This window comes from Aulostomus chinensis, chromosome 10, assembly GCF_037954235.1.
Source record: "Aulostomus chinensis isolate RoL2024-O1b breed Wild chromosome 10, RoL_Achi_v1.0, whole genome shotgun sequence".
Lineage (NCBI taxonomy): Eukaryota > Metazoa > Chordata > Actinopteri > Syngnathiformes > Aulostomidae > Aulostomus > Aulostomus chinensis.
The window spans coordinates 2,991,311-3,015,971 of record NC_141329.1 but is presented as its reverse complement, the minus strand read 5'-3'; the positions used below and the strand labels follow the sequence as shown (position 1 = coordinate 3,015,971).

Sequence of the window (24,661 nt, the reverse complement as noted above, 5' to 3'; positions counted from 1 at the left end):
GAGCGATATGCTCAAATGTGTTTCCAGAAAAGGCTGTGTAGGCATACTGTATATCCATCTATCTTTCAGAGATTACCTCAACAACCAGCCTCAAACTGGGCCCAAGTATTGTTAGAGGTACAGGGACGAGTTTGAGGGTCTGAGATGACAAAACTTTTGAGATGACAAACTGAAGTGACAGTCAGCATCCGGGATACAAGAATCAGAGCCCCAAGACCAGAGCCCTGCACCATTCAACACAGTTGACTTACACTTAGCAGCTAATAGCTCCGTATCAATGATAACAGTGAGAAAACAGTTGCTAAGATACATTAAACAATGGACAATAAACCACAAACAGTACAAGCGACAGAAAGTAAGCCAGTCTGAGAGATTTTTAAAAACATAGCAATAAAGTAGCTACATTTACGTGAATTTCTCTCTAGTAATTACAACAATTGTCTGTATTACTGTAGGCCTGTGACGAACGGAGGAAGACCAACTATTCAGCTTCCTCCAATGAATAATAAAGTGAAGCTGCACCGTTGGAGACCACAACTGTTATTTAACCGGCAGGAGTTAACGTCACTTTTCAGCTAGAACAGTTCAGAAGTTCTCCTCAGCGGATGATATTGAATTCGAGTATCTGGTAAAATCGAAATGTGAAAGTGGATGAGCAGATTAATTTTGGACTTGTACACCGATGAATGAACTCACCTGACGTGACGACCACGACCTGAGAACGTTACGTTAGCTTAACTCGTGTGAAACGACACATGAGCTTACCTGGCATCACTGCGTTTTAATTTAGCTCACCTGGCGAGTTTCCTTCAGCTCCTGTAACTGTGAACAGTTTAAAAACTAAAGACGAAGACGAATAGGTCAATAATTTGTGATAACAATTAGTTCAGCCGGAGGTACTCTGTGGTTCCTGTGTTGAGCTACCGTTACCATGACAACCAGACTCTCTCTCTCTCTCTCTCTCTCTCTCTCTCTCTCTCTCTCTCAGCTGTTGCTGTCGCGTGCTCCTGCCTGGTTGAATTAAAAACAAAAGTTCAACTTTTAAAAGCAATAAACGTTATTAGCATGTCCTTTTCCTGAGCAGAGACCAAACATCCAGACATATTTGTTTTCTTGGCATTTAACAATTAAAAATGAAATAGGATGTGATCACTTCTTTCTTCTTATATTCTCAAATAAACTTTATTTATCACACAGAATTTAATGTACTTGTTTTAAGCTTTCCCATCTTATCATCGAAACTACTTTGAAGAATATTTATGTACAATTGTTCGCAATTTCGATGACTTCAATAACCTGAATGAATGAATCAGTAACAAAAAAGTGTTTAAAAGTAACATGACAACTTTAGAAATTGCATCAATAACGTACGCCTACCTTAGATATTCTTTCGTATTGTGTAAATATATGAATCATGAGTGTTTGGTAACATGATTTCATATATTTCTTTAAGGTATCCTTGTATTCTACATGCCTGGGAACGGCTGACTTCATCCCTCCGTCTGTCCACATTTGTCTCGCACCCTAATCAACAGTGTAATAATGGCCCAGCGAGCAGTGAACACACCTCACTCTCAAATCCTGCCCGTCCTCGCTCACCCCCCCTCGGTCCGTCTCCCTCTCTCACTTCCTACATCATTGGTGTGTGACCTATTGCTCCTGCCATCAGGGAAGTGTGGATGTATGAGTTATTGAGCGTAACTGGGCGTGCGTGTGAGCGTGGTGGTCATTTAGGGTTGTGACCCTCCAGCTGGATTCTGTCTCTGCTGCTAAACACTGACCCTTCCCCCCTCCCTTTTCTCTCCCTCTCTCACTCCCAGCCCTGCCTGCATCGACAGCTGGGTGTGCTCTAGCATACCGATGAGTGGACGAGGAAGAAGATGCAGGAGGACTCAGGGAGAAGTGATACAGAATTGAGGTTCTGGAGGAGGAGGGGCTACAGTATGAGGCTGGGGGGGCAAGGGCAAGAGAAGAGAGCAACAGAATGCAGGGAAGGGGTACAACAGGAGAGCCCTAGCAGGAAATGGACAAGCGTTACACTGTGAAATGTCACGGCTATTTATTTCATTAGGAGGCAATGATGACGGAGCTGCGCTGAATGTCATCGGCTGGGTTAAACCTTCCTCGGCGGCCTCACGCTGGATATATTTTGAAACCTTTTAGCAATGTCAGAATGGCAGCAACAGGGACAAAGAGAAAGAAAAGCTGCCAGATTCAAATGCTCCTATGCGCAGGAGGGTTGTAGATAATCTTGGGAGTATGTTGACAGGATAATGGGGAAATTGTTAAATAACCTTGAAAGAGGTGGGTTGGAGTTTTTGTCCATTCGTCTTCTGTACCTGCTTGTGCCTGTCAGAATCACAAGGGGCCGGAGACTATTTCTGCATGCAGGAAAAAGCAGAGAAGCAGGTCACCAGTCAGGATTAATAGCAGACAAACACATTTAAATGGCCAAATCCAATTTTCCTCTTCACCTGACCAGCATGTTTTTAGACTGCAGGGGCAAAACTGAAGCATGTGGAGGAAAGCTGCAGAAAGACAATGAGAACATCCACATGTGGCCCTGACCTTCCACTCAGCCCGGGACCTTTTTGTTGTGACTGCAGACAAGATTACTAACCAGAGTCTCCAGGCAGCTCCTCCCTGGGAACGAGCGGCCAAGAAACCAGTCGGCCTCTACAAATCCTGGACCCTGGCTTGAAAAAAGTCAAATGTACATTGCTCCGCATCGAGAAGAATGTTTGACGTAGAAACGGACGATGGCTGAAATTAACAAATTGGCAAATGTCAGACAGATTATTACAAAAACAAAAAAAAATCACGAACAAAGAATCTACTTTCATGCTTTGAAGAGGTTAATGGTCAAAACTTGAGCATCCAAGAACATCAACTGTGACTGAAGAGCCACAGCCTGCACGTTCCAGCGCAGCCGTCGGGGAAGCTCTTATTAAGACCTGGGGAAGCAGATGTTGAGAAACTGCTGTTGCAAAATATTTCACTGATTCAAAAAAACAGAAATAGGAATTACATTTACCTTTTTCTTTTTAATCTAAAAGAAATACCATTGTTTAATTGTTGTCCAGGGACTTTTATCTCCTGCAGAGCAATAACTCTGTCAGCCTTGAGGTAGTCAAGTTAGAGATGGGAAATAATAGAGTGACCAGGACAAAAGAGTCTAGGTTCAGGGTCTTCAGTCTTCGTTCTCATCCGTGGTCATGAAGTACGGCTCATGGCCGCAGGAACAAGATCCTGAACACCAGCAGCTGAACTGGTTTTCCTCTGGAGGAGGGCTGGGGTCTCCCTCAGGGGTAAGGAGAGAAATTCAGTCCTCGGTGGGCTGCTGCTCCTTCGCATCTGAAGGAGCCAGTTGAGGTGGATGCCACCTGGGCGACTCCTAAGGGCGGTGTTCCAGGTACATCCAGCTGGGGGGAGACTGAGGACCAGGACTATATCTCCACACTGGCCTGGACTGGGATCCCCCAGTCAGAGTTGGATGATGTGGCCGAGAAAAGGGAACTCTGGGGTTCCTTGCTGGAGACGGGAAACAGAAGAAATGAGAGGATGAGCCCGAGCAGCATGGTGCCAAAAAAAAAAAGATTTTATTCAGTCTGTTCTGCGGTACCGTGCGGTCACATGGCAAAGTCTGAGGAAGACGACCTGACCGATAACGGCCTTTTTATCAGTAAATAAAATAACACAGTTTAGAAGTGCCTGTGTTTAATTTCTGGCAATGTTCCATCCTACATAAGACACTTTTTAACTTTTACAGTGTGAAAGATAGTTAACTTTGATATTTCAAGAGCAGCAAGACTGCGTTAGCGTGACTGATGTGTGGAACTCCAGGACCCATCCAGAGACAATAATGAGATCGGTCCTCATCAGCGGAAAAACCCCTAAGAGGCCTCAGCTGTAAGGAGAGGTACTCAGTGGACATGCCAGTCGAAGAGATGTGAGCGAGATGACGAGGACCGAGGGCCCAGAATGAGGATGAGTGGCATCACCAGAAGACAAGGACACGGACAGGAACACTTGTCCCAGTTCTTGACATCACGAAGAGAGTCCGGTGCTGACTCGACTAATGATGTCTTCATTCTCACTGCAGGTCCCGCGGGGTGTGTGATTAGCTGGTGTGTATGTGGCTGAAATACAGAAAAACAGGAAGCAAGTGAGACTGAACAGAATTACTGGAGCGTGGAAGAAAAATGAGCTACGCGGACGGCGGACTGAGAGCGAGGTGGATGCTGTCGTCCAGACACAAATAATTCATCTAAAAATCACATTGGTACTGGAATCCAGGAAATCTTCCATGCAATAAAAACAAACAACCTGATTTTAGTGGTCCGACGTGGGAGGAGACTGAAACCAGCAGCGCCATTGATTGCTCTCTGATACACGAAGCTGCCTCCCCTCCACCATCCGAGGACGATGAGCTCGGGAAGCTGCAGTCGAGCCCTCCTTTGGGTCATTTTCTATTTTATTATTTGCATCATCATCATCATCAAGTGTGAACACAGCTTGGCAGCACTGTAAATCATGACTCCACTGACATTCGGATGTCTGCCAAAAATGAAAGAGGTGGTGTGGCGCCCGGTGCGGAGTGACGCCAACGACCACAGAGGAAATGCTGTTCTCTAATAACCTCTCCTCAATCAAACCTCACACAGATTCCTCATTAACGTTGCTTGACTTAAATGTGAGCTAACAGCTCCTTCTCCTCATATCCCCAAAGATGCAACTAAAGAGGAGGACCCCCCCCCCCACACACACACACACACACACACACACACACGACTCTAAAACCCTTCTGGGAGGATAAAGAGCATCTAGTTTTCACTAGAATGATTAAAACGGTCTGTACACATTAGATCATCTTCTTCAGGATGAGCTCCTCGGTTGTGGGAGCGTAGCATGCTAGCTGAGTGAGCGCTGCACAGTTGATCTCAATCACAATCCGTCCTGGCAGGAAGGTGCAACACTGTCAAAGGCTACTTGTGTGTCAAAAATACCATTAATTGGTTTCTGATGAAAAAAAGAAACAAACAACGAAGTCAAAATGAACGTTCCCTCTAATATTACAAATCTACAGAGCTCTGCATGAGACAAAAAAAACAACAACCTGTTATTGTACTTTTGTGTCATCCTGCAAAAGTTTCACCGGAAGTCACAAACTCCCTGTGGCCAGCGCGTCCTCTTCTCGTGGCCATGAGAATCCTGCCCACTGCCAAGCACATACAGCATTTAATCTCTTCATATTTCAGTCGAACCTCAAAATAAAAATGGATGAATTCCCCCACAGTCGCGTAAATGAAAAGCTTTTGCAAGACCCCCCCCCCCCGCGAATCCAACTTTAATCGCAACACTTGTCAATGGAAGTTTCCTGAACTTTGTATGTGTGACTGATGGAGGAAAGAATGAAGTAGAGAGGGAGGAGTGACCAAGAGACAGCGAGTGAGCAGGTGACGCCTGGACTGAAAGTTGGAGGAAATTAGACAAGAAGAAGGGAAGCGGGTTAGCGATAAGATGCTTGCAACGTGAGTGAAAGAAATTAAAGGGTGAGAGGGAGAGGAAGACATCAGGGTGTCAGGAAGTGACGGTCAGCCAGTCACTGGGTGTCGCCGGGAGAGCGACAGAGAGGTAATGAGAGGGCCGGGCGAAAAGGCCAAGTGAGGAATTGAGAGGCTGAGTAGGACGGAGCGGCGGGAGAGACGGATGAGTGTGGGAGATGGAGAGCGGGAGGAGCTCCTCTTCATCATGGGCAGTAGTTTGAAATGATGGCCTGGTCTCTCTCTCTCTCTCTCTCACTCTCTCTCTCTCACACACACACACGCGCGCGCGCGCGCATCACTCACGGAAACAGTAATAACTGTCTGACATTTAGTGGTGCCGACGACTGGCTGGTGTCAGGCGGCGACTGTACCGGTGACAGATAATCACCTGGACAAATAAAAGAGGAGAAGGGGACGTGAAGGACTTGAAGAAGCAACAAAAGCGGGGGGGAAAGAGGCAGAAATCAGAAGTGCGGAGGACGGAGAGCGTGAGGAAAGAGCAGAAAATAAATGGACTGTAGAATCAGAGGACACAGCAAACCCCAATCCTCCCGAAGACAATGATGAATTAGTCATTTGGGCTGCAGTGAAAGGTTTGACAGCAGCTCTCACCGCCTTGTTAAAGCCATGCTGGAATGAAATAACGTGTCATTCCTGTTTAATTTTGCCCAATTCTCCTACATTTAACTCCAGGAACGGTGGCGTGTGACTGCGGTGTCGAATCTGGGTCAGACATGAGGTTTAATAACCAGGGAACAAGCGGATGGTGTATGATCCCATCAGCCTATTGTTCTGTCCTGGTTTGTGGAGACAAACGGCGGCACGAACAAGATTCAGAGGAGACAGTTTTCCCTCCACTATCTGTGCAACGATGTGTGTGGGAGCACAGGTAAATAAAACCCAACACCTTTCACACTGCCGGGGTTCTGTTTCCTTTTCGTCACCTGCAGGATCACGCACACGTACCCCTCACACGTGAACGCCGCCACGACGGGGAGGAGAGTGGGGCCTCTACTGCCCTCTAGAGGAGAAGCAGGCAATGCGCTTGACTGCACCACAGTGATGAGGGCCGTCCGTCGGGTTGAGGAGGGGGCGGGCCGTCCGTCGGGTTGGGGAGGGGGCGGGCCGCCGCGGCCATGTGTCCAGAATGGATCGCAGCTGACGCGTAATTGGCGCTCTGCTCGTTTGTCACGGACAGATTTAGGAAGTGGGATCCACTGTCGAGAGGAGTGGCGGCAAGACAGTCTGTAAATCACCAAACCTGCCAACGAGGAGCAGGAAAGTCTACCTCAGTCAGTCTGGGTGTGTGTGTGTGTGTGTTTTTTAAGTTTGTGCCTGTGCCTCAGCGCGCGCGCGCGCGCGTGAGTGCCACACGCACGCAGAGACCGCGTGTCCGTTCCACACCAGCGTTTGTGGACTTGTGTCTGGTGTTGTACCTTTTGTGTGGCTGGGACAGTTCGCACCGTTCGCCTCGGTGACTACGATTAAAAGACTTTGTAACGAAGCACAATGTAGACAAAAGTGGGCTCGTAAAACACACACACACACAACAATCCCTTTGACTGCACTGTACATGGCAGACAAGAAATCTGTGTTTTTTTGTTGCCAGATTGTAGAGAAACAACTATACTTGAGAGGTCCAGGGGTGGAAGCTGATCAGGTGTCCCACACAGACCAGTTCAATCCAGTCTGCTAGCACTTTGTAGCCTGGTTAGCATTTGCAGGCTAGCAGGTGTGAGTGTGTGTGTGACACCAGCAATGCATCTCTTTCTTCGGTGCTTCATTCATGCATTCCTGCTGCTAAAGGTCATATCCTGTCGCCCTCTGCACCAACCAACCTGAAGACGTGTGTCCCTCGTGGAGAAATATAATGAGGATTCGTCAGCGTCCCCTTTCAAACTCAAGTTAAAATTTAATTTTGAGTGAGAGAAAAGCCAAAACACAGACGGAGCATCAAAAAATGGATGAAAGACCTGATTTAAGCTAATTAATTATTAAGTAAAGCAAAGGTTTCCTTTGTGTGCTGTGTGGAAAATGTCCAGAACTGAGAAGAAATACTTTGAGACAACAAACTGAAAGTCTTTCACGGCACACAGCCCAACATCAACCTGCATGGTAAACTGTGACATCACAATCAGCCGTGCTAATGAGTTGGACCAAATCAACATGAAAAATGGAAGGGATCGATGTCAGGTGATCCCACGTCCCGGTGCTCTCCGGAACCTGCCCCCTTCCCAGTGAGATCATTCCACAAGGGTTCCGCGTACTCCTCTAGAACTTCCCCCTCCCTGCTGCTCATGGTTTGGCGAGACGACCAACAGACAGGTTTCTACTTCCTTGAAGCGCCAACAGTTCGCGAGGGTTTGTAGCGGGAGCTCCGCTCACGAACACTCTCACTGATGCTGTTCTGTGGTGGCAAATGGAGTTTAATGAGCTTTGTTGATCAGAGTGCATTTATCCGACCCCTCAACAGTAAACAATCCTGAATTCCTTTTAATCGCTGCAGTATCAAACGGCAGCACCTGCTCCCGCTTATGGGTTAATCACATCCCAACACATGGACTTTCATAACACAGCGACGACATGCAGGGACATGGAGCCAAATGTGCTTTTATTTATCACAATTACAGCCATGAATGACCACACACACACATACACACACACACTATACATACATATATAAAATATATTTATATTTCAGTATATGTGTGTGTATACTACATCTACCCAGCGCTTGGAATGGACAGTTTCTGTCATCGCAGCACTTTCCCAAACAGACTCTGATTAAACAGCAGCTTAGAGCGCTTTAATTTCATGGAAGAACAGACAGCGAGAGAGAGAGAGAGAGAGAGAGGGAGGGAGGGAGGGAGAGAACTGTAAGGGTACAGGAGAGAGGAGATAAGAAGGAGAAGCAGGGAGAGAGATATAAAGAGAGAGATCTGAAGGCCTGTCCAGAATTTAAAAAACCTTGAGCAGGAGTTGAGGAGGTTGGAGGAGAAGATATACGCTGCAGGCAGGTGCAGGGCTTCAATATTTCACTTCCATAAATAATTTAAATTCCAGCTAAAATCCTTGAATGCTGGCTATTTGTAATGTGTCTTGTGTTCTGTCACGCAGCATGTCCCCCCCCCCCCCTTTCTCTCCTCTTATCTGTCTTTCTCTTACACACATAGAAGCTTCCAGGTAGCTGCTGAATGGAAAGATCATAAGCGATATCAACCAGGGGGGGGCACAACCAGGAGGGCCCAACTTTCACACCTGGGGAGGGAGAACGCGGGGACGCCGTTAGCAAATGAAACGAGTTAAGCCAGCAGCCCACAGCAATGTCAGTGTGTGTGTGTGTGTGTGTGTGTGTGTGTGTGTGTGTGTGTGTGTATTCTCTGGTGCATGCTGGATTTTTCTACTCTAAAGTGGTTCAGTCAAAGGTTGCTTTTGCATCTTGAGAAGACAATGTGGACTTAAAGTGCCCGTGCACGCGCACGCACACACACACAGACTTATTTCTAATGCGGGGCTTTGTAATAAATGTTAAAGCCATCAGTGTGCTTTGAAGAACCCTCCATGGCCTTAAGGAGAAGTGTGCAGTAGCCACGCAGTATGGTAACAGAATAGTAATAATATATGAATATTTATGCCGCTTTCTCAGCGGCCTATGTGGACCTTTGCTACTGTGTGTGTGTGTGTGTGTGTGTGTGTGTGTGTGTGTGTGTGTGTGTGTGTGTGTGTTTGAGCCTTTACATTCTCAGTGTTGACAGAAGTGTGCAGCGTAGGAGTTCGCAGGCTTTGTCATCACCGAGCGATTCGTTGGGAATGGAAAAGTGTAGTGATGGTGTTGAAACGTTAAGTATCAACGTAAGTTTGGCGAACAGCTTCCTCTCCGTATTTTTTTCTCATATTCCTGCTACAAACAAACAAACAAACAAAAAAGTACACAATGTCTTTTTCGAATGCAGAAGAGAGAAGCGTGGGATCAGATACTCTGGAGAGCTTTCAGGGGTCGGTGGTGCGTTAGAGGCCGAGCTCGTGGCCTTAGCCCCTGGATCCGGGGTACTAGCTGCCTTAGCCCCTGGATCCGGGGTGCTAGCAGCCTTAGCCCCTGGATCCAGGGTGCTAGCAGACTTAACCCCTGGATCCGGGGTGCTAGCTGCCTTAACACCTGGATCCGGGGTGCTAGCAGACTTAACCCCTGGATCCGGGGTGCTAGCAGCCTTAACCCCTGGATCCGGGGTGCTAGCAGCCTTAACCCCTGGATCCGGGGTGCTAGCAGACTTAACCCCTGGATCCGGGGTGCTAGCTGCCTTAACCCCTGGATCCGGGGTGCTAGCAGACTTAAACCCTGGATCCGGGGTGCTAGCAGCCTTAACCCCTGGATCCGGGGTGCTAGCAGCCTTAACCCCTGGATCCGGGGTGCTAGCAGACTTAACCCCTGGATCCGGGGTGCTAGCTGCCTTAACCCCTGGATCCGGGGTGCTAGCAGACTTAACCCCTGGATCCGGGGTGCTAGCAGCCTTAACCCCTGGATCCGGGGTGCTAGCAGACTGAACCCCTGGATCCGGGGTGCTAGCAGACTTAACCCATGGATCCGGGGTGCTAGCAGCCTTAACCCCTGGATCCTGGGTGCTAGCAGCCTTAACCCCTGGATCCGGGGTGCTAGCAGACTTAACCCATGGATCCGGGGTGCTAGCAGCCTTAACCCCTGGATCCGGGGTGCTAGCAGACTTAACCCATGGATCTGGGGTGCTTGCAGCCTTAACCCATGGATCTGGGGTGCTTGCAGCCTTAACCCATGGATCTGGGGTGCTTGCAGCCTCAGCAAGATGGTGTGACATTTTTCCGCCCATTGACTCAAGTACCATGTGTGAGGTGGAAGTGATGTGATTGGTGAGGAGCTAATTTACTAATGTAGATGTTCTTAAGCTTGAAATAAGATGTGACAGGATGAGACACACACACACACACACACACACACACACACACAGTATCTTCCTTGTTAAGGAGATCACATGACACTTAATCAGACTCACTTGAACCTCAGGTGGACTCCAAGCACGTCTCCATCACTCTCTTCATCTCTGCCTGTACGTTGCCTCTCATGTGTCTTAACATTCCCACTCACTCCTCGACCGTCTCTTCTCTTTGTCTCTGCCACCTCCCGTCTTCTCTCCATCCCCTTCGCTCCTCTCATCTCACCCCTGTGTTTCTTTTCTTGTTGCTTCTTCCTTTTCTCTCTCCTCTTTCCTTGCATCAAACTGGAGATGTTATACTGGGACCAGCTCAACCTGCATATCCACGTAAGTCTCACTGGCTTTTTGCCGGGTGTGTGTTAGGTTTGTTGATTAGCGAGTTAAAGTTACCTTTCAAAGAACTAAATCTAAATTCATATGACAGAAGGTTATGAGCCCCCGTTAATGGTTCTGATGATGGTAACAATAAAGAGCTGGATGATTTTAAAAAGAGGGTGTCTTTATTTTTTTGACACTAAAATAGAAGTATTGATTATCAGCTGAATGGTTTTCCTAATATCAGCCAAGAGTTTCCACATGGTTGCCTCCCTTCGTCAAATCCTCACTCCTGTCCCTCCTCGGTTTGTAAAATTGAGAGGGAACCTGTTGTGTCTGGCGCAGGCATCAGTATTTATAATCGTGTGTGTGTGTGTGTGTGTGTGAGAGAGAGAGAGAGAGAGAGAGTGTGTGTGTGTGTGTGTGTACCTGCTGATCAGTAGCAGCTGTTGCCCGAGGAAGCAGCATAGAGTGTCAAAGGGAATTTATTACCTCACACCTTCTCAATATTAAGACTGTTTAAAGCAGCTGCTTAGCATTCTGCAAGCGGCCATCTTCCTCCTCCAAGTTACATGTTGCTCCTGCTCTGATTCAATCACACACAGATACACAAGTTGCAAAACAACACTAAAGCTCATTAAATAATGTTGTGCTTTCTGGCATGCATGCCCACGCACACACACACACACACACACACACACACACACACATTGTGGAAGGCATGGTTTTATGGTGCGCTGATGGATGGTTTTCATCAAAATCTTGTGTTTCGGCTTCTTGTCTTGTAAACACAGCTCTGCTCTAATTTACTGTGCAAGTCATGGTGCAGGAATGGACACACACCCACACACATTCCGTCTCCCGAGGGGACGATAACAAAGCACACAAGCCTGATTTGAATGATCACCGTTCATTATGCTGTGGTTCCTGTACGGCGCACACAAGAATGAGCTTGTAACATGGTCAGATTTACACGCTCCTTTCTAACTCCCTCCTGTAAAATTAGAATATGTGGCCATTTCAAATCTTACAAGTGCAGCAGTAATTTCAATGTAATTCAAACCTCAGACACCCAACAATGGAGCAGAGAGACAGACGACTGCAGACAGGCAGCTGTACTGGTAGATACAGGCAGCACAAAATGAACAGAAATGTATGAATTTGTTCCATTTAAACCATTAACCCCCCCCCCCACACACACACACACACACACACACACACACATGCACACACACTGCGGCCAGGACAATTATCATAATACGCCATCTCACGTTTCATTTTGATCGTCATCTGAACCCTGCAGCTCATAGATGAGCTTTGCTTGCTGTTGCAGAAATATCAAACTTCAGCTTAGTTAGTAGTATTTTTACAAGGTACTTTATTTAGGGGACTTTGTATTTGTACCCTCACTACTTTTATCCCATCAGTTACTGGTCGCTGTTAAGACTTTGCATCGAAAACCTGGCCTAACCTGGCCTTTCAAACATGGAGCCTGAAAACTTCAGGAAGAGAATTTACATTTACAAATATTAGCATGAACTTATGGTCAAAACCCTGCTTATTACAGTCGGCGCGACAAAGAGAAACATCTATTTAAACACCTTTGTGGGCGGAGCATGTATTCTGGGCTCAATATCTAAAAAAAGCCCCTTGTGAGGCCTTCAGGGGCATTAAATCTGAATGGCTCATTACATCCTAAGACTACAGAGCAAACCAGCCCGCATCTAAAAACCTGGGGTGTCTTATGTCCCAGTTTGTGTGTTAGTAACCGAATACATGTACAATCACTAAAAAGGGAGTTTTTCATCATATTTATACTTTACTAATAACTTAGTTTTGAATGGAAACATTTACTTCCGGGTATTCCCACTCCCACTCGGGTACAGGAACTGCGTACGTCTTCCTCCGCTGGTTTAAAGGTTCGTCTCCTTCAGCAGGAAAACAACATCATTCGTTCTTTTTCAGCCCCTGACATCACAAACTCACCGTCACTCACTGGCAAATAAATGATCAGAGGGAAAAAATGGCTTCCCTTAATTTGTTGACACATTTATTTAAAAAGAGGCTGCAGTTATTTAAAGGTGATGTTTATTCATGGGTTTCTTCCCCCCCCCCACACACACACACATCGACTCTATTATTGGCTCCAGTTTCATCCACACAAATGTGACTCGAGCCATCGGTGCGGAGGTTGTGTTGTGCCGCCTATCCGGCGTCTGACTTCTTCCAGCGCCTCCTAAATAGCAACATATCTGCGTCACAACACCTGCTGCCAGCGAGTTGGCCGGCAATCACACTGAGGACGAATAAAAGGAGTTTTTGGGTTGCAGGAGTGAAAGCCAACGGATGAAATACTGTATCTGAAGTGTCAAACGTTCACACGCAGTCATGCTATTATGATAGCTCCCTTGAGACGTGTGTGGGAGGTTCCAGTTATTTATCTTCATGACGATAAATCTTATTTGCGGTGAGTGCTAAAATTAACCAGGCAATACCAAGATGAGAACTAAATTACATGACAAATGTAAATTTGATTTATGGTAATTATGCTGCAGTCAGGCAGCCTGAGCTGCAATGTGCGTGCAGACGAAATCACCTGCCACCAAACTCATACATACAAATGAAGCTATCTTAAAAATAGAGTATAAGAAGAGAGATTTATGCACCGTTCAAACAGATAAGGCAATATTACAAGGCTGGTTGTTTCAGGCCAATTAAAGCGTGCAGCCTGCACCCACATATATACAATAAATGCAATAAACATAACCTCAATTATGGGTTAAAAATCACCAATAAGTGAAACTAATTCTGCAGGCAATATGTGCAGGAACTCAAAATTGCAATTTAATGGTACGCAGGAATGAGTGTGTGTGCGTGTGTGTGTGTGGTGTGTGTGTGTGTGTGTGTGTGTGTGTGTGTGTGTGTGTGAGGAAGAGTACGGTTACCTCAAAAACATACAAAATGAAAATGAAAAATTAAAATAAACAGAAGCTGGGAGGCATGCTGATGAGAAGATACCCATATAGCCGCGCACTATAATCACCGAGTTCATTTCATTTCCTCTCCCCTCTCCTTTATCACTCGCTGGCTCGGTATTCATCTTCATAAGAGAGGAGAGGAAGAGGAGCCAGGCCCTAATAGCTCCCTGATTTACATGATGAGTGTTTAGCCACATAGACAAACTCAGAGGAAAGGGGACAGAGGAAAATACACTCTAATACACACAGAGAGGGGAGCGTAATTTGTTTTTATATACTAAGACAAAGAATCGAGGGAAATGCGAACACACAAACACAACATGAGCAAACAAGGCCCTGCTATTAATTTTAATAAGTTAGCACTGTTTTGCTTGTTTAGTGTGTAACTCAATTTGAAATGCTAACACTAGCGTAGGCTCTGGGGCATGCGGCGGCGGCGGCGGCGGCTAGCATCATCAGCCCACTTTCTAGCAATTTAACTCTGCTCTTTCAACACTTGTGCAGAAGCTCCACATTTTTTGCTCACAGTGAATCAAATTAATTGGCAATTTTGGGGGGCACGTATCATTTGCACGCTGGACCTACTTTGAATTGCAAATGAAGGACGGAGGGAGGAGGAGGAGGAGGAGGGGGGGGTGTTGGTAATGTACCACAGCATATCCAAGTGTGTGAGGGTGTTTATGTGTGTATTTAATTTGGGATCATTTGAGATGTGTGTGTGTGTGTGTGTGCGTGCCTGCGCGTGTGTGTGTGTGTTCGCTCTGTAAACATGATACCAATGAGAATGCAGCTTCACCATTCACATCCATAAAAAGGTTTTAGGAAGGTTGATAATGACAAGGAAGTTCATCAGATAAACAGTACAGAGATTACTGTATAGTACACAGTAGCGTACAGAAACGTTAACGATTAACCAAGTATTTGTACTGCAGATGCAGGGCGCCATACTGAACTCAACAGTGATTTAGAGAGAAAGATGATGGTGTGATGAGGGAACTGGGAGCACGTTTAAGGTGACAAAGTTTGTGTTGAATACAGTATGAGGATAAAAAAACTACTGCAAGCCATACATTCAAATATACAGTCAAGTATCTGTAGTATTGTACACACAGTACACAGAAGGTCCAGGAAACACTGTCTGAGATGATGGATTTTGTGTATTTACAAACTTTAAATGCCTTTAACTTTGTATTTCTGTGTATTCAGTTGAAAGGTGCTATAAAAACAAAGCTGGATAGATGGATGGATGGATTGTGGAGATGAGGCGTAACTGCACAACTAATCATCCTAGAAAAATGATGACTTGTGGGAAGTAAAGTCTTGCTGACAAACGCTGGAGACAGTTTCTATGAAAGTAAGGAAAACCTGGAGCAGAAACAGTGACGAGGAGCGAGAACCGCTGGCGATGGATCTAAATGAAGCTCTGCCTCCATGAGCGCTGTTACTGAGGCAGATATTTGACTTCAAACTGTCAATCACCTGCTTGTTCCAAAACTGTTTATTTCAGGAGCTTAGAGGAAGAACTGGTGATGAGGCCACAAGAGTTTCGATGCAACTGAGTGAAGGAATATTTTAAGGACCAGCACATTTCATGTTTGTTGGCTGTCGACGATAACAGGTGGAGCTCACAGCAAGCGCTCCAATTAAAATCAAAATCAACCTGCCTGCTTGTAATTGCTGCACAATGTGTGAGTGTGTGTGTGTGTGTGTGTGTGTGTGTGCTAAATTTAACATCTTCTAAATTTCACAAACTCACTTGTTTATTAGACAGCTTCTCAACATTCCCTGTTGTAATCTAATTTGTCATAATTTCAAGTGATTGCACTCTTAGGCAGCGATAACAAAGTCCTGCGAGAGTGTGTGACGCTTTAACCCTCTGAGAGTACTTTGTGTTACTGCATGAGATCCCACTGAGTACTCAGACCCATCAGTATCCATGACTCCCATTTTGCCTCCCACGTACGGTGATGGAGTGAGCAGAACCGGCCTGCTGTTCTCAGCGGACGCCCGGCCGTGACGGACAACAGCTACTTAGACAGCCACACACTCAGCTGGTGATGGACCGAGGTCACTCCCACCCTTCACCTCGGGCGCACTGGCCGGCTGCACGGGAGAGCCCTGCCAACAGGCTCTTCTGCCAAATCAACCACAGGAAATTTTGTGATGACCTCAGTACAGTGTGCTCTCGTACTCTCACACACACTCAGGTCACCTTCAGGGTATTTACATTCATTCATTCATTCATTTCCTGGCGACGAGGAGATGTCTGACCTGAGAAGAGTCAGGCTTGGTTGCGCCAGCCGGTGTGCAAGAACGCATAAAATAAGTAGGAATTACAGATCCACGTTGTCTGTTGGCCTACAACCTGTACGGCGCCACGTTTGTTGTTTACATGAAACATGAATGCAACACAGAGGCCATAGAGGGCGTCCCGTTCTCTCCAAGTCGAGGGTTCTTCGGTTAAATGCTTTGAAAGCTTGAAAGATATTTCGACTTTTTGTTATCGCTCTTACTAATTCTGAAGCTTTTATGCGTCTGAAAATCTGTGGTTTTGTGTAATAAGCAGGTCTCACAGGGATTCTGCAATGATCCAAAGCTCAACGTAAAAATCCATGTAGCTTTTGGTCAAGGGAACCAAAGACGACGCAGAAGAAAACCGTCACTGCACTCGTTCCTGGCGGTGAATGTTCACGTAGCCTAAAAAGGATCTATGAAGTCCAACAAAAGTCATCAGAGAAGTTTCCAGCTGCTGAAAATCCTGCAGGAGAATCAAAAAATAATAAAAATAAAGGAGGTAAAATTTGGTGGTTCTGATGAGAATGCAGCCACGTGCATGAGCAGATGCATGAAGACGATCTCGTTCTAAACGAAGAGAGACACACAACTCTAAATTCCAGGTGATCAATCATGAATAATGACTCAATTTCTGCAACTAGATCCTTCCGAATCCTGCACACTGTCCTCGTAAGACCCCTAAATATTTCTCTCTTCTCCCACGTTTTCATTATCCCTCTGAAATTATCACCCTGTAAATTAATATTACATTATTCTTTTGACGGCGTCCGCTTTTATGTCCATGTAGAGATGGTTTGAGTTTATAGGTTATAACCCCATTTCTTTACTTCTGCACTGTCCCAGCTTTCATTTTACATCTCATTAGAGCTAAACATTACACCTCAGCCTCAGGTAGTGAAACAGCTTTGAGGGCATGTTTGATCAACCTTTATTAACTGCTTTACATCACTCATGTCTCTGGAAGACATCATCATCATTACGGACTAATAAACGGTATCAACTGTAACCGCGGCCCGTACCCAGGTTTATACTGCCTGGAACGCCGTTACTGCCGACTCCGCTTGACGACGTCTTTCTACTTGACTTCAAGAGGCCATCTTTTACTTTAAGTGCCAAACTAATTTCTAAACTCACCCTCCTGAATTATCGTGGCAAGTTCTCAGGATTTGCGGCTCTTTGTCCCTCTGTTCAATTGTTTGCGTGACAGTATCCGTTTTAGGCCTCCAGAAACTTGGTGGAGAGGCGTTCTACACACCGAGGTGAGGTGACCGGTGATAGCGACACCTGGTGGGAATGTCTTTACCCTTTGAGGCAGTTTGCCTCGCAGCTCGACCTGATTCAGCTCCAAATTACTGACCTTGAAGCCGCGTTCACACCAAGTACTCCCAGTTTGGCTCCTGGATTATTTGTTATTTGCATAAATTGCACAAGTTTGGACCCTCGATTTGGGTTTATTGGACTCTCATGAAGATCTGTTATGAAGACGCTGGTGTCATGGCTCATGGCATGTGCTGAAACATGCTAGTTAGCTTAGCTAGCAACATTCAGGTTGTGTTTCACCACCTCAAAAACATTTAATCCAGCTACAAATCTCACCAGGATTCAAACTACAGAGGTCCATCGCGATAATGCGGTTCATCTTTCACGGCCGTGCAGTTTCGCAGATTTTTTTAGTTCAATTTTGCATTTTTTTTTTTTTTTACAGCACATTGTGTTCTGCGTCCTGATTGGCTGTAGACCACTGTCAATCAATCTCCTCTGTGCCGTGTCTCCTGAACAGTACAGAATGCGTTCAGTTTGCCAAATTTACATAAATCTTCAATCAGTAGCGGTGTGACTCTGAAGAGCTGTACTGTATGTTTGCAAGTTTTCTCCCCAACAAACCCCACAGTGTCGACGAAGCGTTCCGCACCGTCAAAGGCCCCTGCGGTAGCACCCAAAAGGCAGAGGAAGATGCTAGCCATCGCACAAAAAGTTGGACTTCTGGACACGCTAAAAGAAGGTAGAAGTTACGCGGCTGTAGGGCGCCATTACAGAATAAATGAACCTTCAGTTCATTACATAAAAAAGGAGGAAAATAACACTGGGACAACAGCAGCAATAAGCCTTAAAAGATCTATAATAACTGTACAAAAATAAAGCTGACGACTTTGCGGATTTCGCCTATTGCGGGTTATTTTCAGAATGTAACTCCCACGATTAATGAGGGACCACTGTACTTGCATTACTTGCCCTGCCGGATGGGACAAACCTGAATTTGCGTCTAGGTGCATTGACTTTACGTGTAATTTAGTGGCGTGGAGGGTTTGTGCTCGGTGTGAGCAGCTTAAAATCATGTGATGAGTGACTGTGAAGACTGTGAGTGTCCTTCCACCGGCGACACCGCGGCGAGGCGACAATTTGAATATTCATCTGTACACAAAACCGTTGTGACTGGGCTCTACACGGTCTGATCTTTTCCAAACTTCACTCATTTGATGAGAGTCCCTGCCTGAATTGGTTGCAGGAAGGCTGCTCCTTCATGCAGAAACCCAATGTTATCAGTTCTCACCACCACGTCTCTCTACGGAACCACACAAGTGTGCGATGATGCATAGGAGACTGTTTGCAACTTTTCATTTGGGCCTGAGAACAAAAGTGCCAGAGGCCAAAAGTTTGCCTCGGCGGAGGTTCGCAATCTCCGAACACTTTCTAGTTCCTTTTGTTTGAAGCAGCAGAGGTGGGATTTGTTTGACTGAGGAAAATTAGTTTCAAGTATTTTTTTTTTTTCGTATTGTTGCCACACCAAGAATGAAATCTTCATCCTCAAGCTGCGATACTTGTTTCATTGTTTTAGCTCCGGCGATGTGCAACCACCAGAATATTTCTTCTTAACAAAGCAGGCTGAAAAAGTTTCCATGCTTAATTCTTTGGTTCAAAAAAGAAAAAAAAAAAGGAACTAATTCTTAATCCTTTTCCTGTCTGCATGGCATCAAACGACATTAAAGTGAGTGTGACAGCCTGCTGGAGTGGCAACAGCGCGTGTGATCATAGAACTGGCACCGGCGCTGACACAGCCGCTGGATTGTGTCCCGGTTTGTTGTCACTTACCCATCGACCCCTCTTCCCTTGATAGCTCCTGTCTTACAAGATGCCCATTTTTATATGAATGACTGCACACAGAAAAAAAACAGTACACGTAAGAAAAAAAAAATACAGTTGCACGCACAATGAAACAACTCCGCTCCAAGACCTGTAAGGCATAGTTTAATTGCTGTATTATGAAAAAAAAAAAACAGGTTTTTACATTTTCTGCGATTACACACCAGCCTTTGCAAAGGGTCTCCCCGTCAGTATTTGTGACATGGAAATCGATCTCACAAAGCTTCTAATGTGTGGTGTCAAGTCTGTGTACGGCCCGGAGCTTCCCCTGCAGGAACAAGTGTGGAACTGAATTTAAAAAACAAAAACTCCAGTAAAGAAAACTTGTAAAACTTTCATAGAATTGGAAGCAGAACAAATGCTACTTATGTCTTTGCTGCCGTAAGAATCAGCGCAAAGTGTCATAAAACTACTGCTGTCTGGACGATCGTGACAATACCTAAGAACATAAGAGCTCATTCTTGGCTCAGGATTTACATGACGAGAGATTTTATAATGATTTCTAAAATCAAATCATGAGAACGCACACGTACATGTGCACACGCTCACTAGCCTGCGTGATCAAAAGTGACTTTGGAAAACAAACGTGGCGGTCAACTTATGAATGTGAGAGTCTCCAATCAAGCTTCATCTCATCTTCAGCAGCCGTGATGTGGAAAAGCTCATGGCTGAAATTAATGAGCGCTACTTATATAATTTGAAAGGAAAGTTCGCGACGAGCTAGAATTAAAGTTTTGTCGTTAGTCTGAAATGGGGCTTTGCAAGCTAATGCTACAGGCTGCTGTTACAAAGCTCTTATTGATTATTAATGGCTCCTCCTCAATAATCCGTCGCTCTTCCTTTCACACTGACAGGAGCAGAGCTGAAACGCTGAGATTATGTCTGTAAACTCCTCCCGCTACATGGCGGTCTGAGCGGATAAACTCTGCACATCTCCCTTCTCTCAGGAACACTGGCCTTATTGTTGGGAGGAGATAATCTCACCCACATGGACCTGATCCATCCTGTGCAGCCGGCAGTCATAGAGTTTGTGTCACTGACAAGACAAAAAAGACAAATCTGGCCGGTATTGTTTTAATTCAAGTTTAAATCAGCCATTAAATGCCGAGGCAAAAGCACACCCGCGATGCGACAACAGTAGTTAGCATGCAACCGTTAGCCTGGAGGCTCTGTCCACTCCCTCCACGTCCTCTAATCTTCAATCCCCACCTCTCCACCCTTGGTGTCGGGGTCTGTGTTTTCATGTGTCTCGCCGGGAGCTGGAGGTGACCTCCTCACTCCCTGCTGGGTGTCTCGTTGTCCTTTACGGTGTCTGTTATCCTGTGTGGTCTCCTGCTGTGGGTGAACACATCCAGGTCTCTCTAAGCGCCACTGCTCCTCCTAACAGATGATGGACATCAGTGGAGACAACACAGCCGGACTATTTTGGATCGGCGTGATGCAGCATGACCTTGTGAACAAAGGATTACTACTCTGAATGAACAAACTGGGATTAAAGCAGCTGCAGTTTGAAGCTCTTTTATGTGAAAGTTTTGCCTTCTTATCAAGGAAACATCCATAATTAACAACGTAGTCTTTAACATGAACATAGAAGTTGCCTTTTATTTGAAAATTTCCACTTCATTAAACGCTACAGAGGCAAAGCCAGATTCCAGCTGCATCCATGAAATAGAAATATGCCTTTTTCCTTCATTTGATTTAACTTTCCTGCCTCAATCTGTATCTACACATGCGAGTATTGAAACACAAACTTTTCTCCCTCCTATATGCAGTAGCACAGTGAGCAAAGGTGGTTCACGTGCTTGTTTTCATTCATGCACATCCTCGTGTGAATTGAAGTGCATGTGTATTTGTGTGTGTGTGTGTGTGTGTGTGTGTGTGTGTGTGTGAGAGAGAGAGAGAGAGCCTGAGGAAAAAGGCAACGCAGCCACCGTGGACTAACTTAATATCGTCCTCCTTTGATACACACTCGCCTTCTCCTTTCACTTCCATTTCGCCAACAGGATGCATCCGCCCACCATCGCGCTGCTGAGTGGGAGGTGAGGCTTTATCACAGCGTGCCTGGAAGATCTGAGGCCACTACCTTGACAACGTTGTGCTGAACTCCAACATCAAATATATTTAATTTCCAATAGGCGCCTTGTCTCATACAACCTGCTGTAGTCTGCTGAAATGACGTGTGTATGAGTGTGTTTGCGTACCTGTCCAAACAATCCGACAGTGTCCCCCGGTAGGTAGCTGAGAGCCACGCTGCAGTCTGACGATGCAGAGAGAAGAAGGCACTGGTTGTCATGGATACATGTCTCCAGGTGAGTGACACGATCACGATGGGGCCGGAAACTACGCAGCAGCTGCGGAGGTTCTTTGGCCGCTGCGTCGTCCGGCTGCAGGCAGTAATGCTGAGGGAACAAGAACAGATTAACTGTAGCTGTTCCTTCACTGTTGAATCCACATATCACTACTGATTATCAATACAATATTGTTTCATTAGTTCACCTCATCCTGCCCGACCGCAGCGACACACCAGAGGGTGGCGCCACTGACGCGCCTCTGCTGACTTGTCGGCGCTCATTCCGTGTCCTCCTGGACTCAGATCAGTTCAATCCAAATTGAATCACCACGAAATCAGCTTGAATTCTCCAGCAAAGCAACAGAGAAACACCAGGCACGACCCAATCGATGCCAGAGTCCCATTCATAGAACTTAGACCTTTTTCATGCCCGGCCTCGTGTGCTGTCACTCTGCGTTTGGACGCATTCAAAAAGTCGACCAATCAAATTGCTTGATTGGAGCTCTTTTTTTTGGCCGTATGATGCCATTGTATTACAAGAGGAACAGAATGATGTATTTAACTCTCAGAAAGCTGCACGATTAACTCATCCACATTCAAGTGAGCAGAGCGCTAACTAACTAACCAGCCAGCCGGACAGTTTCTGGTGCGAATGTTCTGCTCTTACAGATTCATCTGGCAGCAATGAGCTTAATGAGAACTGCTTTGGCGAGAGCTTGAATGAGAGGGACGTTCATTTACATGAAAATAAGACCGACTGCAGCTTTAAGTCCAGCATCCGAGGTACGTAAACTGCGCACGATATCAGTCAACCAGCTGATTGTGAAGCATGCTCCCAACATGCCGAGGGACAGGATTTCTAGCAGAGCACTGAGCTTGCCCAACTTCTTCAACTGTGTTACATACATACATACATTTCCATAAATTAAACTGGAAGCAAAATGAGACGCATCCATCTGAATTCATCCCCTCTTATAAACTGTGACAGAGTTGAGCTCTGAATATTGTGGCAATAATACCCGAGAGGGTGTTCTTTTACTGCGATTACGAGCATGACAGTGATGCTGCTTCGCTTCGCACTGATGGTGCGATCCAAGTCTGCATCATCAGAGTCAAAAAGTCAAAAGGCCTCTCAGAGGTATCAGACACCAACTCTTTTGATGCATTAAAGGATTCGTATGCTGGAGTCAATCTTTGATCAAGTCACTTGGTTGAAACTACTTTTAATTTGAATCTTGAAAAATGCATCAGTCAATTAGTGGCCTCATATTTCAGTGTGCGGTTCTGATGAAAAGGGAGAAAACAATGCCTCACCCTTTCAACTGCCTCTCAGAAATCAAAGGGAGCAGCAGGGAGGAGGACGCACCGGTGCTCGTCCTCTCAGAGCCTGATCCTTCAGAAATACCAAGGTCTGTTGCCGACTTGGTTTCTGTCCGTCGTCCCTGTCCCCTACCTGTACGTCCCAGGTCCTGATGGCCCCCTCCCTGTCAGCTGTGGCTAGATGTCTCCCACAGGGGCTGACGGTCATGACGATGGAGCCCAGCTTGGGGTTATGAGCCAGGAACTGTCCCACCTGATGACCGTGGAGGGTGTTCCACAGTCTGACCACACCAGAACCACCGCATGACACCAAGTCTGCACCACCTGAGGGGAATACACAAGCACAGGTCTGGAGTAGTCAGATCAGTACTTCAAAGCCCCCCTCAAACGAAACCCAGCAGGAACAGAGTCCAATCTGGGCACGTCATCTGTTCATTTACCCAAATGAAGCCTTTTGCTCATATATGTGGTCCTGCAGTTCTTGGACCTGCGCTGCTGTTTCATTTGGAGAACTTACAGGGGCTCAGGGACTACGGAGAATTCTCCCAGTGTTCTATGTGTCATAATATGAAGCCCCTAATTACAAACCATACGGAGCAGGGGAACATAAAACTGTGACGGAGCGCAGATGTAGTACTGGAGCACCTACGACTATTTATCATGTTCACATTATGTGCCATATGTGGGGGGTCGCGGGAACAGAGGAATGACCTCCGCTGGGGGGAGGAACAGTGAATCCGTGATGGCAAAGACATGCGCTCCTGCCTGCTGTATGTAAATATGGGGATGAAGAATCAGGCTTTTATTGTTGTGGGGGGAACCATCCAACATCCTGCACACCTTCAGATCGGCAGCACGTGCTGGTTAGGCTACAACCTTGGTGTTGAACCAGAGAAAATCCAGCAGACCAAAGCCAAAGAGGAAACTCTTTAAACAAAACATGGCGTCCAGAGGTTTACTTGTGAGAGCAGAGTCACGGCACGAGGATCGTTAACAAATATCAAATTTATCAAATTTAAAATGTTTTTGGGCAAGATGATATATTTGTGCAAGGAGAAACGTGACTCAGGCCAAAATTTGGAGCACAGACTTGGTTTGACTAGAAACACTTCGCTTCCTGTTCTCTGTTGTTATCTTGAGTTGATCCCTGAGGCAACGCAGCCCACCATTGTCCCCCAAAACATGACACACTGTCCCGAGGGCGTCTTCTTTCAGAGCCCACCAGTGGAGCAGATCACACGTCCTGGTTTCAACATGAATCCCAACTCATATCCATCCATCCATTGACTTCCGCTTATTCCTGTTAAGGGTCGCGGGGGGCTGGAGCCTATCCCAGCGTCAACGGGCGAGAGGCAGGGTTCACCCTGGACAGGTCGCCAGTCCATCCCAGGGCCAACACAGAGAGACAGACAACCATTCACACTCACATTCACACCTACAGTCAATTTAGAGTAACAATCAGCCTCGTCCCCAAATTGCATGTCTTTGGACAGTGGGAGGAAGCCGGAGTACCAGAGAGAACCCACGCAGGCACAGGGAGAACATGGAGACTCACACAGAAAGATCCTATGCTGGAGCCAGGACCCGAACCCGGAACCTTCTTGCTGTGAGGCGACAGTGCTAACCACTGCACCACCGTGCAGCCCCCAACTAATACCCATAAAACCCCAAATAAGTCCCAGTCTTAAAGGGTCCAGTTTTTCATGATTTGACCTGATGCTGCGTCCACAGGTGTGCGTCCCGGCAAAAAGAACAACCTGGTGACGGAGTTCCCTGAGTCAGCGAAACCCCGATGAGTAACAGAGAGATGAC

At 46.2% G+C, this 24,661-nt stretch overlaps 2 protein-coding genes and 1 long non-coding RNA gene across 16 annotated transcripts in view; 1 reads left to right on the top strand and 2 right to left on the bottom strand.

Annotated features, from left to right (window-relative positions):
- The window catches only part of zbbx (zinc finger, B-box domain containing), a 52,130-nt gene extending 51,192 nt beyond the window's left edge, over nucleotides 1-938 (bottom strand). For 7 of the 8 annotated variants that reach the window (XR_015118110.1, XR_015118109.1, XM_086215585.1 and 4 more), the window contains exon 1: nucleotides 796-938. The gene's annotated coding sequence lies outside the window, so the exon portion shown is untranslated. Of the gene's footprint in view, nucleotides 1-76; nucleotides 449-795 lie in introns of those variants that run through there. The other variant, XM_086215586.1, reaches the window with a different exon arrangement.
- On the top strand, nucleotides 311-1,966 carry LOC147254084 (uncharacterized). 2 transcript variants are annotated; one of them, XR_015118112.1, is made up of 4 exons: nucleotides 311-355; nucleotides 456-628; nucleotides 1,454-1,608; nucleotides 1,821-1,966. It is a non-coding gene; the product is annotated as an uncharacterized LOC147254084 (long non-coding RNA). The 2 variants fall into 2 exon arrangements; XR_015118111.1 differs by having other exon boundaries at nucleotides 1,454-1,641; nucleotides 1,821-1,957.
- A 17,363-nt stretch (nucleotides 1,967-19,329) lies between these two features.
- The window catches only part of LOC147254083 (cilia- and flagella-associated protein 337-like), a 29,965-nt gene continuing 24,633 nt past the window's right edge, over nucleotides 19,330-24,661 (bottom strand). For 3 of the 6 annotated variants that reach the window (XM_086215576.1, XM_086215575.1, XM_086215580.1), the window contains 4 exons: nucleotides 24,563-24,661; nucleotides 22,983-23,173; nucleotides 21,441-21,638; nucleotides 19,330-20,619 (listed from right to left, as the gene is read on the bottom strand). In XM_086215576.1, the coding sequence (XP_086071702.1) occupies nucleotides 20,431-20,619; nucleotides 21,441-21,638; nucleotides 22,983-23,173; nucleotides 24,563-24,661 (677 nt within the window). In that variant the 3' untranslated portion in view covers nucleotides 19,330-20,430. Of the gene's footprint in view, nucleotides 20,708-21,440; nucleotides 21,639-22,982; nucleotides 23,174-24,562 lie in introns of all 6 variants that reach the window. The other 3 variants (XM_086215577.1, XM_086215579.1, XM_086215578.1) reach the window with 3 other exon arrangements.